The sequence below is a fragment of the Limulus polyphemus genome, unplaced genomic scaffold (assembly GCF_000517525.1).
Source record: "Limulus polyphemus unplaced genomic scaffold, Limulus_polyphemus-2.1.2 Scaffold7028, whole genome shotgun sequence".
Lineage (NCBI taxonomy): Eukaryota > Metazoa > Arthropoda > Merostomata > Xiphosura > Limulidae > Limulus > Limulus polyphemus.
Window position 1 is genome coordinate 28,973 of NW_013672638.1, and position 13,015 is coordinate 41,987.

General features: G+C 35.7%; 1 protein-coding gene across 1 annotated transcript; it reads left to right on the top strand.

Annotated features, from left to right (window-relative positions):
• The first annotated feature begins 10,010 nt into the window (after positions 1-10,010).
• LOC106474286 (oxytocin receptor-like) lies at positions 10,011-11,105 on the top strand. Its single transcript, XM_013934974.1, has one exon. The coding sequence runs from the start codon at positions 10,011-10,013 to the stop codon at positions 11,103-11,105; it is 1,095 nt and encodes a 364-aa protein (XP_013790428.1).
• Positions 11,106-13,015: the final 1,910 nt, after the last annotated feature.

Here is a 13,015-nt window from a genome sequence, read left to right on the forward strand (position 1 = left end):
CCCGTAACTTTCCCGGTATAACTGTTTGCCAAGTCGTCACTTTCTCAGCGGTAGCTGACCTTTTCTGGCCTTGAATCCATATAACTGTACCAACCTCAGTACCTCTGGGCTGGACTTAACGTAGGATTCAAGTTCGAGAGCTCCGGACATTGCATCCTGCATGGTAGAGGGGTGTGCTTGCTTCACTTGTATCTTAAGTTGTGGACTGTCCAAGGCATTTACGAACTGATCCCTCAGCAACAACTTGAGGAGATCGGGTGGTGCAGTTGGGTAGGCCTTGTGTGCCATGCTTTCCAAGTCCTGTGCCAGCTCTTGCAGGCTCTCCCCTTTAGCACGGACTCTCGTCCTAAACCTAGCCCTGTAGACTTCTAACTTATTTTGGGTTCTGTACCTGAGTTCCAGAGCCGCTACCAGTGCTCTATAGTTGTGCCTGTCATCTACTGACAACTTTCCAAGTATTTCCAGTGGTTGTCCCTTCAAGCTAGTTGCCAGATATACTGCTTTCTGCTTCCTCTGTCCATCCGTTCATCTTGTTGTATTGGTGTAAAAACAATTATACACTACAGTACTCGATAATCTTGTTGTATTGGTGTAAAAACAATTATACACTACAGTACTCGATGATCTTGTTTTATTGGTGTAAAAACAATTATACACTACAGTACTCGATGATCTTGTTTTATTGGTGTAAAAACAATTATACACTACAGTACTCGATAATCGTGTTGTATTGGTGTAAAAACAATTATACACTACAGTACTCGATAATCTTGTTGTGTTGATGTAAAAACAATTATACACTACAGTACTCGATAATCGTGTTGTATTGGTGTAAAAACAATTATGTAATACACGGAACTTTAACTAACAGACAATGGGAAATTTTCTCTATCAACACTAATTTTCGAAGAGGTAGACGCCTTTGCAGCTTTTCAGATACAATCATAATGTAAAGGCTTAAACAGCTTACATACTAAACTTGATAAAAGAAACGGCTACTGGATGAGAAAGTTAGACACAATTGGGCTTGACGGTCGAGTTCAAAGTGAAGGTAGTGCCTTTCAAAACTGCCCATTTTTCTCAATCACCTAATTACATGTCAGTCCTGCAGTCACGGACGAAAACACAGAACTAACAAAGTTAAAGCACCAGAGAGCTAATACTGAGGACCCTCTTGTAAGTATATCAAATTAAACGTTTCAAATGTTCCCTTACGAGTTAAAAAAACTTACCTCTATACAATCCAACTAAACAACACGTATTATAAAGTTTGATGAGCAGTGTTTCTTAGCCATTACTTCTTGTTCAGTTAAAAACTAAAGCAATCAACTGTTGACGAGCAGAAAAACAAGTATAACCTTATAGTTCTGTTTATTGGCACAAGTATAGAACTGGTTAGGTTAAAACCAACAGTCAGACATACGTCTTCACAGCAGTTATTATCCGAAACATGGACAACTGAATACGAATCATAAAAATGTAGAGTAAAAGTGGATGATTTAATCAAGAAAAAAATGGGAAAAATTTGATCCTCCCCTCTTCATGTTCATGTTGCGCTTTGTTCCAATTTCAATAAGAATCAAGAGAACCAAGCATTCCCGCTCGACTATATAGCTAAGCAGTAACAAATGTCGTAGCAATTTATCTCAGATGTTAGAAAAATCTAAAGTTAACCTGTCGGAGCTGATTAATGGACTTTCACTAGGCATTAGCCTTTGCTAAGGAGGATTATATGTACACTGGTGTCACACTATATATATACTAAGGGCAGAGAAACAATGACAATATATGCTTCAAACAATTTTATTTTTATGTTTCTTGTAATGAAAAGTTATATCCTGTTTTTTTTGTTTTTTTTTTAATTACTTGCGTTTAAACAGCAATGGTTTAAACGTTGAATGCATAATATATTCATTTTCTATTTATTAAATATTATATTTTTTTCCACTTATGAGATTTACTTTGCAGTGTTTGCTTAGTATATGGACTTAGGACTAACCTGAGTCTCGTAAGCTGGTCGAACGCTGTGAGATATTGGGACTACGGCCGAAAGTATCGATAACAACCAGGATACTCAAATGATAAAAACAACAACAAAAAACATTCTATTATAAGTTTTTAGTAAAAAGATGTGCAAAATGAAACTATACGACAACTTTCTAGTTAGTTCAAGTTTATTAATGTTTTGGATAATTTTTGTGTTCTTTTTTCAGGCCAGATTATGTTTGGAGTTTGTATTAGTTGTTGGAGAATAAAAGAGACGTTTCCAGTATAACTGTGTGAATCTTATTGGTCGAGAATCTTGTTACATATTGGCTGTTGATTCTTATTGGTCCAGTTCGCTGAACCTGACCCTTCCTGGTAAAAAACATGGACCAAATCCCGATGAAGATGAAGATCTGGCGAGTTGTTCGCATAACTTCACTTTGCACATTTTCTTGACAAAAGCTGTTTACCGTCATTCTACAAGTCATTATTTGTCGACTAAAAATTTTTATTTTATGATATTTCATACCCTCGGTTAGACCGATATATAAAACTAAATAAGGTAATTGTTAGTTAATATCGAGGTGATTAGCTTACTTTGTTTAGAAGTACTGAAATCTTGTGTTTTAGATATAAGAGTATCTATACTGTACTCTTAGGTCTCGTTGCTTACTTATCAAAAGAATCAAGCTGTATTCTAAGTTCTCTATTTCTCTTATGAAACCAATCATGCATAAAACAGGAATTTAAAGTGTAAACTTAAAATCATGAGCCCTACATTTGTGTTTCGTAATTATATACACACTTTGTACTCAGGGGCTGATTAAGGGTCAGACAAGCCTAGGACTAAATTTCTCAACCGGGCCTATTATGATCACAACTAAAGACTAAGGTAAAAAAGAACTGAATCTCAAAATATATTTTACTTTTGGATACAATGGAAAAATAATACCCACACATTTGCAGGACTCGACTACAAATTAATAAACAATATTAGATGTTTCTTGAATAGGAAGGATGGTGCTCCAACACAGACAAAATTTTCATTTGGACAACAAAACACATGGACAGAAGAAACCACACACACATTAACTCAACACACAAACACGCACACATACGCTTAGATCAAACCGATACTTACATAGTATGCCCAACAGTAGTAGAAGATCGTATCATCTGTAGGCCTACTTGGTTAAAACTATTGTCTTTCTGGCTTTTTTTGGAGCAAAGGTATTTATGATCTGTTTGGTGGCAAGCGATTCTAACAAGTCATTTTCTAAGCACAAAAGTGCACTGCGGTTAGCTTGCCTTGATCGAAGTGTGTTCTTTATCTTTTTTAGCATCAAAAATGATCTTTCTCTTGGGAAATTGCTTGAAATAAGGCACAGGTACATCCTTGAGATTATCAGGACGTTTGGGAAAGTTGATTTCAGGGACTGGTTACATATCATTCTAAGCATACTTTGTTCCTTGGATTCTGAAGGATTTTTAACGAATCCTACCTTGCAGAGGGTGTCAAATTGAACATTTTCTTCCTCTGTGCAACTCTCTTAACTTCGTAGGATACGTACTATATCAGCTATTTGATGATATTGTGAAGGTCCTCTGCAGGCATGAACTCTAAGTTTCTTAGAAACCCAAATTGCAACTGACGTTTTCATATGCCACTGTTCTGTTGTCCAGAAGTAACAGTTTATCAATTATTGTTAAGAACGTCTGAACTTTATGTTGAGTAGAGGAAGAAAAATCACTGTCGATGGTAGCATCTCCTTCATCCTTTCACATACTTCTCTTCCTTTTCTTGATCTTTTAACCTCATATGTTTTACATCCTGACAGTTGTTTACCTTTTCCTCATATTCGGGAGATGAATCTTTTAATTTTTGCACAAATGTCTTGAGAGATTTTAGCAGATGAGAAGCTGTACTGACATCCATTTAGGAGTTCGGTAATGAACAACTTGTCTTGTGAAACGTCTCCAGGATAACACTCCATAATTCCGTTATTATATCTGTTTCTAGTTGTTCCACTTATAACATAAGGCTTATTGACTCTAAGTGCACGTGAGGTTTTTCAGAATCGTCATCAGTAATGGAAGCGAGGACTTGTGTTATGCCTTTTAACCACATTTTTAAGGACCCCACTGCATCTGAATTGGCACTTCATCTTGTGTCTGATAACCTCTCTATCGTTAGGAACCCTAGTTTTTCAAGCACATCATGTAAGCGCTTCTACAGGCGGGTTGAAGCTGAGAAAATACATAAATCTTCTGCACAAAGACAAAGAATAAATAAGCTTGAGACATTTGTGACAGTTTTGATGAATGTACAGTCTAAATATCTGTGGCATGAGTTGACTGACAGTACACTCTAGTGGATAATCTGGATCTATTAAAACATCCAGAAATGGAGGTTTGTTTTCACTCCACGGGCCTTCTAGTTATTAATGTGATCGAGAAGAGTAGAAAGGGTCGTATTCATACATGGCTACATTTTATATGTATCATATACATACTTAACCATATGTTAGAGGTCATTGTTGCTGCTAGTAAAACTGGTACATTACTGGAGTTAACAGTGATCTCATAAGTAGTCCATTATGCATGTTATAAAATTTCTTGTTCCGTCTAAAAGAATTGATCTTGAGACATAATCGGACAAGTCGTTCAATAGAGGTTAGACATAAGCCTGTTCTGTTTACCAGGGCTCTGCCTAGCGTCTATAAGGCACTATTATTGATAGATACATGTTCTACTGTTGTGAAAAGGGGGATTGTGTCAAGTCGATGATTGCAACAACTTTAATTATGTTAATTTAGAATTTTCTTACATAACGTGATTTTAGTCCACTGTGGTTCGAAAGAAAGTAAATATTATAGGAGAATAAATCATATTGATCTAATAAAAACTGAAGAATTATGAGATACCAGAATTAAAGAAATAATTGTAAACACAATTACAGACAATATGGATAGAAATATAGACAATTATAGGTACAATTTTGCATGTAAAATGATACTTCAACCACACACACAATAACATGTTGAAGAGAAATTCACACGTGAATGCAACAAGAAAAACACTGGGCAAATTTAATGATCATTTTTATTGGAGATATAGAGATCAGTTACAAACTCAATCTATATGTAAAAATTGATGAATATTTCCGGTCATCGACTTGATTCTGACAAATTTTTTTTTGTCAAAGAAATGAAAATTATGATACTGGTGGCTACTATCGTCGACGGAAAATAAAAGTAATAATATGAAGAAGGCAAAATGTGGACTAGACCGTTGTATAAACAGAGATAAATGATAAGTTCTATTGGGGATGGACTGATTGGGGAATAAAGAAATTTTTAATATATATATATGTATATATAATGTTTTAACATTTATTTTCTTCAAATATTTCAATAATTTATATTGCTTGTATACAACTTTCCAAATTGAAAATTGTATCTATAATCTTCTACATTTCTATCTATATTGTATGTAACGGTGTATACAGTTATTTCCCAATATATTACACATTACTCTAATTGTTATTACATCTATGGGCTTAATTTCCTATCGTATTTACCTTATTGAAATTTTATACTTTTTTATTTCTTCTATTATTGAGTTTCTGAAACTTTTTATTTGTTTAGAGCAAAGCCATATTGGGCTATCTGCTGTGTCCACCGTGTAGAATCGAGCCATGAATCTTATCATTGTAAGTCATTAGACCTACCACTGTCCCACCGAGGATGTTTCTGAAACCATTATTGACTAATTGTTTAGTTTGATTGATTAACTGTGGTAATAGCTGATATCACGTAACACAGAGACACATACACATGTATTATTTCCTGTAACACTCATGCATCTTCATTCTGTGCGTTGTTCGGTCAGTCTCGAGTCGGTCCTAGCTTTTAACATGATGTAAACCTGTTTATATGTGTTCAAATATTCTTCCTGTGTTTGAAAGATGATATTTTAATGGTTAACATATGTCTGGTTTAGTTAAAGAGTGGATCACTGAAACATGTTACAAGAAGTTGATATCTCTTAACAAATGCACGATTTACTTTATTAGTGGACACCTGGAGCTCGTTACAAAAAGTCAAAGTTACACAACCAGTACACGAAGTCGAGTTAAGGAGTGAATAGTAAAAACAAGGTCAAAGAAGCTAAAGCCATCCAAGCATCAAATGTAGTATAGTTAAGAACTGGAGAGCTGATACAAATTAGAAGAAACCAGACCACTCCATCATCACATGTAGTATAGTTAAGGACTCCAGTCCTTAACTATACTACATGTGATGATAGAGTGGTCTATTTTCTTGTAATTTGTATCAGCTCTCCAGAGCTGATACAAATTAGAAGAAACTAGATCACTCTATCATCACATGTAGTATAGTTAAAGACTGGAGAGCTGATACAAATTACAAGAAACTAGACCACTCTATCAACACATTTAGTATAGTTAAGGACTGGAGAGCTGATACAAAATAGACCACTCTATCATCACATTTAGTATAGTTAAGGACTGGAGAGCTGATACAAATTAGAAGAAACTAGACCACTCTATCATCACATGTAGTATAGTTAAGGACTGAAGAGCCGATACAAATTACAAGAAAATAGACCACTCTATCATCACATGTAGTATAGTTAAGGACTGGAGAGCTGATACAAATTACAAGAAAATAGACCACTCTATCATCACATTTAGTATAGTTAAGGACTGGAGAGCTTATACAAATTAGAAGAAACTAGACCACTCTATCATCACATGTAGTATAGTTAAGGACTGGAGAGCTGATACAAATTAGAAGAAACTAGACAACTCTATCATCACATGTTGCATAGTTAAGGAGTAGAGAGCTGATACAAGTTATAAGAAGCTAAAATTACCCAGGAAACACTTGTGAAGTAATTAACGAATGGACAGCTGGTACAAATTACAAGACGCTAAAAATCACCCAAGACACACTTGTGGATTTATTAACGAGTGGACAGTTGGTACAAGTTACAAGAAGCGTATGCAGGTGTGTTTCCTGACGGGTGGGCAACAAAGACTGAAACAGACAGATATACACAAGGAACCAATATTTAATAGAAATCTTGACAGTTTACTGGAACAAAGCAAAAACAAAACGATGCACTATTGTACAATATAGGGCAAATGATAATATGTTTATACATGTATAAAAAACAAGGTGTGAGACCACGGGCAGATTATAGCGGGGGCTTGTAGCCCTAGGACCTGCCTCAAAAAAGACCCGTTATGAGCTTAGCCTTTTTATTTAGTCTTTAGTCGCGTCTGACCTTGATTTCGCCGCTGTAAGTGACTAATAAGAGCGATGAAGACTATGTTAAATAACAGGCTCTTGCTAATGCATGTAAGTTAAGCTAGCATATAGAAGTAAAATAATCACAAACAGAGAGTGTTCTCAAGTTCAAATGTAATAGAATAAATTAATTCTCGATTTAACCTTACTAAATAACAATAGCAAACCATACTTTAAATAAGAACCTGTGCCCACTATCTTTTGGCGCAACACTATTTACTTTTTGACGAACTTAAACAATTACTTAAATAAATAGCCCCCACCCCAGTGGTACACCGGTATGTCTGCAGAGTTCCAATGTTAGAGACCGGGTTTCGATACCCGTGGTGGGCAGAGCACAGATAACCCATTGTGTAGCTTTGTGCTTAACTACAAACAAACGAATTTAACTAAATTATAGGCAAGAGCTAACGAAAATGAAAGTTACAAAATAATTTGAAGAGTTCTTGGCAAGTAAAACTACCTAAAAGTATACAAACCTGTTACTTGTAATCGAAAGTTGGAGCTTTATGAGTTTCCACACAGTAGTGAAAGTTGCAGAAACATGGCGATAAATCTAGTGAAAGTTTGTTTATTGAAGTTTTTCACAAAGCTATTCGAAGGATACCTGTGCTAGCGATCCCTAATTTTAAAGTGACAGACCAAAGGGAAGACAGCTAGTCAACATTACTCATCACTAAATCTTAGGCTACTATTTATCATAACATTTATAACACTCTCACAGCTGAAAGAGCGAGTATATTCGGTGACGGGATTCGAACCCATGACCCGCAAGTAATGTCTCGAATGTTCTAATCACCAGATCATCTTTAGTAAAAGTCCATGTGTAACCTATATAAACATATCCTACAATTTGCATAGAATATGGAAAACTTGTGTAAATTTTGCATAAATTCTATGTAAATTATCTAAAGTCCCAACACTGCTTTCAATATGAGAACAAACTCTCGATCTTATGACACGAACACTAGTTGGTACCTGTTAAATCAGTTGTCCAGTAGGCAGCGAAGATAACGGGTGAGTCTACCTACAATTACTGCCAGATTCGCTGACAAGAATAACTCAACGTGCTGATTAAACAGCACGTTGTTATTTCTGTAGGAGAACCCGTCAAGAAGGCATCTAATTTCTACTTGTCCCAGTCAGTTCCTGGGAAAAGTTAAGTTTAGAAACATCCTTGACCAATGCTATTTTCCAACCAAGAAAGAGAAATAAATTTAACGAAATCAATTTGAAACTAAAAGGAGAGGAAAACATATGGTACAACCCAATATTATATCTATCGATGTTGTCTTATCATTTGCCTATTTATTATTATTCTTTAGGTGTACCTAAGTATTTATTTATTCAACTATCTATGAATTAATCCATCTATTTGTTTCTCCATTAATCTGTCTGTTTGTGTATTTTTTTGCTTTGTTTTCTGGTCCACACTAGTAAAGCTATTTAATATGCATACGTTTTTTTTAGCTCGACTTATGCAAAGATAGTTATGCAAAAGTTAATACAGCTGACAAGATAGTTTAAGTAATTAACAGAATAAACTATAATCAGCATAATGATAAGCTGGTCTGAAAGTTGTCTTTATTTCAAAATTCAAGTGTACTACTTCGTTATTTAGTTATTAAATGGGTCGGGAGTAGCCTAATGGTTAGCGTACTGAAATATGAATTTGATGGTCTCTGCCACGCGTCCCTTTGCCCCGACTGTTGGGTTCCACACTTTGAGACCTTGGGTGCTTTATAACAGTGATTGTGAAATCCCATTATTAGATTAGAGTACCCCAAGTGTTGGCGGTGGGCGTTGTTGGCTAACTGTTTTCCTTCCAACCTATCAGCTCAGAATTAGCGACAGTTAGTGCAGGTATCTCCTCCTGAGCAACTTTGCGCGAAAAAGAACAGAGTAAAAAAAACATAGTTGTTAACATTTGGTATGTTCATACTCATGTTCTGAGCTCACATATTTTACAAATTTCCTCAAGTTGACATTAAATACGAATAGTGAAAAAAAAAAATTCAAAACATTTTATATTTTATGAATCTATTTTGTTTTTTTTTGGTTTTGTTTGCTAACAGGCTTTGTCTTACAACTAAGGATTTTCGTCAAAATCCTAGAACACGTTTCAATTATTCAAATGTATTTATACTTTAAAAGAGCTTTTTATTTCGGGACTAACGTGGCCTGATGGTTAAGGTGCTCGACATGCTTTACCTGATCTTACTTGGAGCCGTAACCTAGGTTACCTCTCGCATAATTTGTCTGATTACGTGGTTGTTATTAAAAGAAGAAATACGTCCTTTCTCTCATTTTAGAAAAAAGTTTGTTTATTTCTTTGAAATTAAGCACAAAGCTACACAATGGGCTATCTGTGCTCCGCCCACCACGGGTATCGAAACCCGGATTCTAACATACTCACGAATTAATAGAAAGTTACATACATGCAATTTAATCATGAGTATAATTTATAAACATGGCTTGCTTCTTTAGTAGTTTTTACTGCTTTACACAGTAAGATTTACATCATTTCTTGTGTCATATTACATTACAATTTTGGAATTAATAATACGAATAGTTAAAACAAAAAAATGATTTTAGTATTAGTTTTATAAGTTCCAGGTTAACTCTATGAAGTTTATATTAAAACTAATTCTACGTTTCTTTCCAGAACTTAAACTGTACTTCTCGAACAAGATGGAGATGAACATTACCAGATGTACAATGAACAACACAAACTTCACTCAGGAGGATTGCGGCCACAAACAAGCAGTTCTTGGTCCGAAGTATCACCATCAGGTGCGGGTCTATATTCTCGTGGCTATGATTGTCCTCTCCTTACTGGGCAACATAGCTATGTGTCTGCACATCAAGGGTAAGTGGCATCATAGGACTGCCATTCACGTTCTCTTTCTGAACCTTGCTGTTGCTGACATTCTTGTAACTTTGATCACCATGTGTTCCCAACTGGTGTGGGAATTCATGGATAGAGAGTGGATTGCTGGAGAGGTCTTCTGCCGGATCTTTAAAGTTTTCCAAACGTTCACAATGGTTTCTTCAAACTATATTCTCTTGGCTATTGCTTTAGATCGACATACCGTCATAGTGTACCCTTTGTTCCGTAACACGCGCACCAAAGCTTTGATCACGTGCGCCTGGGCGCTATCTCTATTGCCATCCTTGCCCAATGCCTACATTTTCCAGACCGTCACCTTGTCTGATGGTAAAGCATTTTGCGTTGCAAAGTTTTACACGTCTTCTCTCTCTCTTGCTCATCGACAAGTTTACATGGCTTTGATTCTTCTGGTAGTTTTTATCATTCCTATCCTGATGGTTATCGTACTGTATGCCCGCATTATGTATACAATGTTGACAAGAACTGGAAAACTTACCCGGTTTCATTCCAGAAAATCGCGTCTTATTGGTTCGGAAGGGGCTGGAAATGCAACTCAAACTCAAACTGTGGATACATCAACCTCACAGATTTCAAAGGCAAAAGTAAAAACGTTGAAGATGACTTTGACTATAGTTTCAACATTCTTAACAACATGTACACCGTATCTGATTCAAGAAATTATAATCGCTTTTGGAAACCCTGCTATTCTGAATCAGAACCTTGTAGCTTTTTCTGGAATCTTCTCGGCTAGTAACAGTGCTTTAAACCCATACATCTATTTTTTGTTTAATTCTAAGACTCCTCTCGTTAAAAAAATAGCAAACAGTACTTGTAGTTGTTGTCTGCCAGTTCCAACAAAATCGGTTAACGAAACCGAAAACACAAGCCAAGTGTAAACAGAATGAAACAAAGTGTCATGTAATAGTTGTACAGAAGAGGTATTATTTCGGTAGATACTAAAAACTAGCCACCATAAAGAATACTTTACACAGGGACACTCAGCTATATATAAATACATATACTGCAATAGTTAGTCTGGCGCTTTCATCAAGATCTATTTCTGTGGTTATGTTGCAACAGTTGGCCTGTCGCTTTCATGACGATCTAATACTGTGGTTATGCTGCAACAGTTGGCCTGTCGCTTTCATGACGATCTAATGGTGTGCTTATGTTGCAACAGTTGATCTGGCGCTTTCATGACGATCTAATGGTGTGGTTATGCAGCAACAGTTGGCCTGTCGCTTTCATGACGATCTAATGGTGTGGTTATGTTGCAACAGTTGACCTGGTGCTTTCATGACGATCTAATGGTGTGGTTATTTTGCAACAGTTGATCTGGTGCTTTCATGACGATCTAATACTGTTGTCTAAAATAAACTCGTTACTGGGGTTAAAGTATAACCTGCTGGAATAGAAAACTGATGAAGAAGACATCATCCATATAATTCGGTTTTAAGGTAATATCTTCTTAGGTGAAATGAGGATTTTTAACTGATAAACTAAAGGAAAGGCAGCTAGTCAGCAGCACCAACCGTCAACTCTTAGGTTACTGTAATCGAATAGTGGGATTTGAACATCACTCTTATAACACACCGCGGTTTCAAAGTTGTGAGTTATGAATGAACAAGGTCAAACACATTCAACAGAACGTACTCAGCAAAGATTAGGTACCAAAAAACATGAAAGCAAAGTCCTGTGATTGTGTCCCTGTAAATGACGAAAGTGTTTTTTTTTCTAATGTTGAATATAGTTCCTCATAAAAACAATAGATGCCGCTAGCTACGGTTCTATTTGCTCCAGTTTTTCTTGAATTCAAATGAATATCTAACAAAGCTTTTAGCAAACCTTCATATTTTCTACGTGACACAGAGCCATCCATGCATATGTGTTTAAAGACAGCTAAAAAGCCAACTTTTTACGAGCTCTCTAAGCCTTTTCATTGTAAAAAAGAAATTTCGAAGAAAGCTAATTTTTAGTTGTTTTTGAAAACAAAGATTGCACAATTTTTCTTTTAGATAGACCTATATAAATGATAAATAGTAAATAGGCTTCGGTTTGTTTGTAAGGTCTTTCTTTTACTTCTGGGGAGACCTAGCACTGTAAATAATCAAAATAAAAAGATCGTTAAAGTTTATTGACTGATCGGCGATTTTTCCTTTCCTTTTTTTGACATTTGATGAAGACATCTTCTGAGTTGAAGTAGACTTCCGAGGAGTTTTTCTTCTTCTTCTTCCTGTTGATGTTGTCCTTATTATTCTTTCCTTTAAAAACTTCCAAGATTGTAGCTATTTATAGTAGAAAATATATGTGAGACACGTTTTAAGTAGATATAAAGCGATTTTCTGGAAGTTGAAATGTTAGAAGAAAACCTAGGAGATGCAAAGAATTAGCTTTGAAAGGATTTATCTTAAATTTGGTTTGGAAAGAACGTGCTAAGATCCCCAATGGAATGTCTGAAGTACTTTCTTACGAGATGGTTACATTTCAGAAACTGGCTTGGTTTTAATAAAAGTCTATCTTGTTGCTACAGTAGTAGAAAAATGAAAAGCAAACTTCAATTACGAGAAGCTTACATTTCAAAAACTGGCTTGAATTATACCGATACTGATAACATATGCACATGTAGCATGTGTATCAACTGTAAAGACAGTATATGTAGCATGTGTATCAACCGTAAAGGCAGTATATGTAGCATGTGTATCAACCGTAAAGACAGTATATATAGCATGTGTATCAACCGTAAAGGCAGTATATGTAGCATGTGTATTAACAGTAAAGGCAGTATATGTAGCATGAGTATAAACTG

Bases quoted from the DNA above. Each gene is read 5' to 3' on its own strand.
- LOC106474286 (XM_013934974.1), top strand. From the start codon at position 10,011: ATGGAGATGAACATTACCAGATGTACAATGAACAACACAAACTTCACT.